Source organism: Eptesicus fuscus, chromosome 20 (genome assembly GCF_027574615.1).
Source record: "Eptesicus fuscus isolate TK198812 chromosome 20, DD_ASM_mEF_20220401, whole genome shotgun sequence".
NCBI classification, from domain to species: Eukaryota; Metazoa; Chordata; class Mammalia; order Chiroptera; family Vespertilionidae; genus Eptesicus; species Eptesicus fuscus.
In genome coordinates, this window is record NC_072492.1 from 19,749,808 (window position 1) to 19,757,156 (window position 7,349).

Here is a 7,349-nt window from a genome sequence, read left to right on the forward strand (position 1 = left end):
GTCGGAAAGCCGGGGTCAGAGGAGCAAAGTCTGGCATTGGACCCCAGTGTCCTGGAGAATGTGAGAGAGCCTGACACTTAGGGATGAGGAGACAGAGATGTCCTTGTGACTGTAGGGAGACAGATGTGGTTCATCGGGCCTTGGGTCTAGATGAAACAATGTAATACTAATATTTTTACCTAACGTTTATTGAGCACCTGTGTCCCAGACACTGTACCAGCTATCATACTGCACTATTTCATTCAATGCGCCTACAAACCCAGCGAGACAAGTTGTGTTATTACATCCATTTCACAGAGGCAGAATCCAAGGCTCAGAGAGTTCAGTTACCCAGCTAGTAAGCGGGGAGCCAGAGTTTGAACACACATCTACTGGTCCAAGCATCCATGCTGTGACCACGCTGTATAGAGCCCCTCAAGACTCCTTGAGACTCACTACCTCACTCAGGGTGATTGGTGGCTCTTCTGGCACCTCCTGGTATAGGAACCCAGGGGACTGCAGTCATGGGCTCTTCTCTAAACAAGGAACTGGCCTCTGGGCATACATCAGTCTTTGGTGGACTTAGTCACTATGAGTCTGTAATTCACCTGTGGGTATCAGGTCTGGGTGAGAGAGGGACTGGACTCTGGTACATAGTTAGTTTATAGGATAGAGTCACCCTGGGTGCCCCTTCGAGGGGTGTTGGGAGCCTTCCCTGCACCCATATGTCTGAGCCCATCTTCCTGCACATGAGTTGGGCACATGAGCCCTGTTGCTGTTCCTGGAGCCAGAACTTCAGTGTCTTCTCTCCCCTGAAAAGACAGCTGGAGGGAGGAGGGGGTCTGCCCCAGAGGCCTCATCTCCCTCTGGGAAACCTAAATGGGGCCTTTTCCATCTGACTTTCCTAGGCAGCTACTGGGTCAGGGACAAGAGGCTGCCCCCCTGCTCCCTCAGCCAGGCCCTCACCTACTTCCTGGACATCACCACGCCCCCAACCCAGCTGCTGCTCCGAAAGCTGGCTCAGCTGGCCACAGAAGAACCGGAGAGGCAGAGGCTAGAGACACTGTGCCAGGTGAAGTTCGGGGCTGCTGGGTGAGGCAGTGGCAGGGGCCTGGAGTTGGGGGAAGCCAGAGCTCAGAGCTGACCTTTCACTTCCAAGTGGGATCCACCCCAGCTTTCCAAAGCGAGACTTGTCAAAGTCAGGTGGAAGTCAGGAATCCTGTCCCATCCCATTTCTAGGCACAATTGTGTTGAGTAAACTGGATTTCTCTGAGTGTCTGCAGGATGCAACCAAAGTGCATGTCCTTAGAAATTATCTAGGAAAAGTGAGCCACTGTGTCTTGTCTTTGTATTTCCAAATCTTGGACAAGCCTGAGACAAGCCTGGGATGTAGAAAGTGTTGGAGGATGGATGGTGTAGCTGAATGGATAAATGGGCACAGAGACAGATGGGTGGTTGAATTAATAAATTAATAAGAGAATGTGTTAACCCACCTGCAACTTTCTAGGCCCAAGTCTTTGCAAAAAGCACTGAATGTCATTATTACATCATCATTATTGCTAATTATCGTGATTCCATACACCTCCACGGCCATTATTTCGAGGCTGTGCTGCTGTAACTTGGCACACATTTTCTCACTTAATACAAGAAAGTAGGTGATGCTATCCTCATTTCACAGAAGTTAAGCAATTGGGACAGGATCCCACAGCTCTAAGACAAGCATCCAGTCAAGATTTGAACCCAGGCCTGTATGGTTCCAAATGAGATTATAATAAAGATTTGGCTCGTGCCCACACGTTGCTGACAGTGATGTTCTCAGCACAAAAGTGAGATCAATGCTACTCACTGGCCTGTGTTCTTCCAGGACAGGAAATATCAGTATTCTCTCCAGCTTGGTAGTCTCAGCACCCTGGACAGCGCCCGGTACTCTGAAATCTTTGTTGAGGAAGGGAATGAATGAGAATGAATGAATGAATGAATGAATGAAACCTGGACTGTAGCCATCCCCAAGGACCTCTTTTCCCTCGGAGTGGGGCAGGTGCCCTGAGTAGCTCACACTGCCCTTACCTTCTAGCCCTCAGAATACAACAAGTGGAAGTTCACCAACAGTCCCACATTCCTTGAGGTGCTGGAGGAGTTCCCGTCCCTGCGGGTATCTGCCAGCTTCCTGCTCTCCCAGCTCCCTGTCCTGAAACCCCGGTACTACTCCATCAGCTCCTCCAGGGACCGCACCCCCACGGAAGTCCACCTCACCGTGGCCGTGCTCACCTACCGCACCCGAGGTAAGGCTGAGGCAGAGGTTTTGGTGCAGTCCAACTCTGCTATTTACTGGACAGCTGTTCAACGTGCCTGAGCTTTGGTCTCGTCAGTAAACACCCACCTTGCAGAGTTGTTACAGCAGTAGGAGGTGTGCGGGAGAGAGATTACTCTGAACCAGGCACTGAGCTCGCCCCTGTGTATGCGTATCATCAGTAATCATGTGAGATGGGTACCGTGTGCTTTTTACAGGTGAGGAAACTGAGGCCACTTGTTCGAAGTCACACCATTAGCAAGTAGAGAACTGAGATTCAAACCCAGGTCGTCTGCAGAGACCAAATACTTAACCACCCGACTCCACTTTGCAGTCCTACTTCTATTGGGGCAACTTAATGAGATCAAATGTGGAAAACACCCAATACTTAGTGGGAGCCCAATGAGTCTTAGTTTCCTGATAGTCCAGCCTGAACACAGGGCTGATTCCGCCTTGGTTGTTCATTCCTTCACACACTTACCCAGCGGTGGTTTGTTTCATACTTCTCTACCCTTGGCACCATGGTCAGTGTGGAAATACAGCACACGGAGCCCCTGCCCTCATGGAGCTTCCCACTGAGAGGGTGCAATGAAGAGAACCACAGAAATAGACAGTTTTCATTGTGGATGTGCTGAGAAGGATGTGCAGGGTGCTATGAGGGCAGGGGATGGGGATGGACTGACACAGACTTGAAGGTCCAAAACCTTGTCCAGTTGGGCTTGGCTCCTACCCTGGAAGGACTGTGCCCCTGCCTTGCCCTTGGTAACAGCATTGCCTGGGGTGGAAAAGCAGGGGAGCCAGCACACACCTCAGAGCCCTCTGTGCTCTGAGCAGCGCAGTCACACAGTTCTAATCTCTGGGCAGAGACCATTTGCTGGGGTTTCCAGAAGTCAAGGAGGGGCCACACACACATGTCAGAACCGACCGGAAACCTCAGGAGGTTGTCCATCACCCAGGCTTCCTTCCAGTCAGGACTATATTTGGGAAGACACTCTGGGGCAGTGACAGTAGCCATCCCCAAGGGTCCCTTTGTGCAATTGTCATTGGAGCCGAGTGGTGGCTGGGAGGGTCCCTGGAGAAACTCTTAGAAGGAGCATTGGAGTAGGGGTCAGGGAAGCTGAGCTGCGGCCTGCTTCTGCTGCTACCTGAGTGGCCTTGTGCAAGTCGCTGTCCCTCTGAGACTCAATTTCTGCAGTGGCAAAGGAGAGGCTTGCCTGCTCTCATGTCCCGTTCCATGTTCACCAGCTCTGAGTATATGGAGGGCAGATCTCAGTACCAGGAGAAAAACAGCTCCCATATTAAAGCTCACAGAGTTCCAAGAGCCACTGGGGCAGTTCACACACCGGGGGTGGGGGCTGTGTTGGTCAGGTCTGTGCTGTCCTTGCAGATGGCCAAGGTCCCCTGCACCACGGTGTCTGCAGCACATGGCTCAGCAGCCTGAAACCCCAAGACCCAGTGCCCTGTTTTGTAAGAAGGTAAGCACCCCCTCCGTTCTGCATGCGGTGGAACCACTGGCTCTGGGAATTTGGGGTTGAAAGGGAGGGACCTGGGTGCAGGTGCCACTCTGGACCCCTTGGCCCATAAAGAAGGCATAGGGGTCACACGGGGCCTCTCCATTCTACCTCCTGGCTAGAGAACATGGCCAAGACTCTAGTAGGGATGGAGATGTCAGTAGTGATGAAGCCCAGAGGATAATGAGGCTCAGTCTCTTTAAAAAGGAGCCCAGGGCAAGGTGATGGTGGGTCAGGCCAGAGGAAATGAAGCTGCCTGCAGGACTTGGGAATCAAATTTGAGATAACTGTCTTCTCCACAACCCCCAACACTACCACCCAAAGCACACACCCCAGCTACCCAGTCTCTGTCCTGCATGTGCATCCAGCCCAGGGTGTCTGAGGACTAGGGCCTCTCTCTTTCTGTCCCCATCAGTGCCAGCGGCTTCCAGCTCCCCGAGGACACCTCCCATCCTTGCATCCTCATTGGGCCCGGCACGGGCATCGCTCCCTTCCGCAGTTTCTGGCAGCAGCGACTCCATGACACTGAGCACAAAGGTACTGCTGGGGGGTTCTGAGTGTTGGAATGGGGGGCACCAGGTGGCCAGCACCTGCCAGAACTGAGCTGCAACAGAGTTGTGCCACTGCCCACAGACATTGCTTGGCCCCTATCCCAGTTGGCCTCAGCCTGTGTGGACAAGTGATATGCATGCCCTGGGCATCAGCTTCTTCATCTATGAGGTGGGCAAAGTACTAGATAGGACACTCGCAGGGATGAACTGAGAATTGAAGTTGGGTGGCCAGCTAGTCAGGCCTTGAAGCTGACCCTCTGGTGGCCACCCTTGTAACTGCAGCCTGCTGGGTCTTTCAGGGCTCCAGAGAGGCCACATGACCCTGGTGTTTGGGTGCCGGCGCCCAGATGAGGACCACCTGTACCGGGAGGAGATGTTGGAGATGGCCCGGAAGGGGGTGCTGCATGAGGTGCACACAGCCTATTCTCGCCTGCCTGGCCAGCCCAAGGTAATGGGGCAACAGCCTTGGCTGGGAGGAACATTAAAAGCACAGACTATGGAGAGTGCCCTGGCTCCCCACACACATGCCCCTCACATCTCTGAGCCTTCATCTGCTCAGCTCTAAAATGTAGGCAGTTACTGTCAGAGCGATGCTGGGAAGCTCTTCCATTCACTCTTCCAGGAGAAGAGACAGGCCCTGAGACCTTCAGGACTAAGTCAGGGCCACATGGTGGGTTAATCCCCGGGCACAGCCTGCTGCGATCCTCCCCACGAAACTCACTTGCCTGGGGAGAGGTGGTCCAGGCCGCTTTATGCACAACCACAGCAAGGCTGGAGGGCGGCCACTGCTCCCACCACAGGCCCAGGAATCTCTTTACCCCTCGAGCCTGGGGAGTTGGGACAGACTCTTGGCTCCCCCCTTATGAACTTGTCCCATCAGGGCTCCTCCCAGAGCCAGTGCTCCAGGCCCAGTGCTGGGGTCACTGGGAGCCCCGATTGACTTCTGGACTTGTATGTCACTGGGGGGCCCAGGACTCTGTGCCCTGCTCTGCATTACAGTGGAGAGCCCACAGACAATCTTCACTGAGAGAATCCCTTTTCTGGGGTGTAGGCAGGTGGGCCTCAGAGCCTGGGCAAGACAAGTGGCTTGACTGATGCCTCTTTGAAGCATGGTGAATGCAGAATACATCCAGTACCCCACTGGACCACCAACTCCTCAAGGGCAGGGCTTTGGCCAGAATTCATCTCTGTAGGCCCAGCCCAGGACTGTGCAATGTTCTAGGAGGGAGATGCTCAGCCTGTGGCCCATCACCCACCTCGTCACCTCCCGATGGCCAGCAGGCCTGACTGCATGCTTGGCTGCTCTCCCCACCCAGCAGCAGCGGCCTGGGCTCACCATCTCCTCTGCTTTCAGGTCTACGTTCAAGACATCCTTCAGCAGCAGCTGGCCGACCAGGTGCTCCACGTGCTCCACCAGGAGCAAGGCCACCTCTATGTCTGTGGGGACGTGCGCATGGCCCGGGATGTGGCCCACACACTGAAGCAGCTGGTGGCTGCCAGGCTGAGCCTGAGTGAGGAGCAGGTTGAGGACTATTTCTTCCAGCTGAAGGTATGGCAGCCGGGGTGCAGGCTAGGGATGCAGGTCAGGGGCCTGGGCCAGGGAGCCAGGACCAGGGGAGCCAAGCTCAGCACAGTCATGAACGTCTAAGGAACCCTAGAGGTTCCTGGAGGGCGGCCACTGCTCCCACCACAGGCCCAGGAAACTCTTTACCCCTCGAGCCTGGGGAGGTGGTAGAGATCAGAGCTGGAGGGTGTCAGGGACCTGGCTGTGCAGCCGGGTCTGGTTGCTCAGGTGAACAAAGGCTGACACGCTGCTTTACGATAAGACTCGCAGAGCCTCTAACATGCTCCTGTGCAGAGTGACACTGCTTCTAAATGTGGAGAAAGTATGTAGCATTCACCAAATGTGTATATATCACAGCCCACATTTCCGGAAGCTTCCTGTGGGAAGAGCAGGAGGCCAGCTATTCTGTCCATCATAAAGCCTGGAAAGATGTTTGGGAGGTCTCCATCAGAGCACGCAGAGGAGGGGTTAAAGATTCTAAGTGAGGTTCAAGCATGATCTAAGCATGACATTTGGGAAGAGAAATAGCTCATGAGTGTAGGAGTGATGGGGAAGCTGGGGAATCTCAGAGCTCATCCTAGCCCGGACCAGCAGAACTGACACGGTGATCCTTTTCCCTTAAAGAGCCAGAAGCGCTATCACGAAGATATCTTCAGTGCGGTATTTCCCTACAAGGTGAAAAAGGATGGGGCAGCGGAACAGCCTAGCGATCCCAGAGCGCCAACTGCCCACAGGAGAAGTTAAAGGTGCTAGCACAGAATTGCAGGATGGAGCCAACTCTCCATTATCTGACGTCACAGGGTCTGGGGAGATGGTGGGAAATTCTATCCCCAAGTCTCCCATCTTATTTCCCCATCTCCTTCCCCTTTACTTGACTTGCTACCAAGTAGCAGCCTGCACTGAGTGGAACTACTTATCTCCTTTGAGCCCACCCTTCCCTGGATCATGGAGAATTGGGTTGTCCCTGGTCCCTTGGAGAGCAGATCTGCAATGTCAGGCCTGGCCAGTGGGTGAGGATTGGATCCTTCTTGTGATTGCACCTCTAGGAGGGACCACCAGGAGGCGACGAGGAGCCACTCCGTGTTTAGCCCAGCCCTTCTCCCCATGTACAGTTATTTATGCGCTTGTATTTAAAAAGCAAACACTAGTCAGCTCCTGAGGCTATGTAGGCCTTCCCTGTATGACTCCTTGATGGAGATATTTATATGAAATCCATTTTATTTTAATCACATTGTGTGTGTGTGTGTGTTTTATAAGGGAAACAGCCCTAAGTTATAGAGACTTGGAGACTGTTGGGTGCAGCAGCCTGGACAAACCCCTCCCCCACAAAGGGATATGCTAGTTTGACCTGAAATGGATAGGAGGGCAGCACACATGCACCTCATCTGACAACCCGGGATGGAGGGAGGGAGCACAGGTCTCAGCTGAGCCCCACACAGGAGGCATCTCCCATG

General features: G+C 53.7%; 1 protein-coding gene across 1 annotated transcript in view; it reads left to right on the forward strand.

Moving 5' to 3' along the window:
* Positions 1-6,962, forward strand: part of NOS2 (nitric oxide synthase 2) — a 32,579-nt gene extending 25,617 nt beyond the window's left edge. The window contains exons 20-26 of the mRNA XM_054709282.1: positions 888-1,051; positions 2,054-2,261; positions 3,657-3,744; positions 4,196-4,317; positions 4,631-4,779; positions 5,686-5,880; positions 6,520-6,962. Of these exons, the coding sequence (XP_054565257.1) occupies positions 888-1,051; positions 2,054-2,261; positions 3,657-3,744; positions 4,196-4,317; positions 4,631-4,779; positions 5,686-5,880; positions 6,520-6,639 (1,046 nt within the window). The 3' untranslated portion in view covers positions 6,640-6,962. The remainder of the gene's footprint in view (positions 1-887; positions 1,052-2,053; positions 2,262-3,656; positions 3,745-4,195; positions 4,318-4,630; positions 4,780-5,685; positions 5,881-6,519) is intronic.
* The last annotated feature ends 387 nt before the right edge of the window (positions 6,963-7,349 follow it).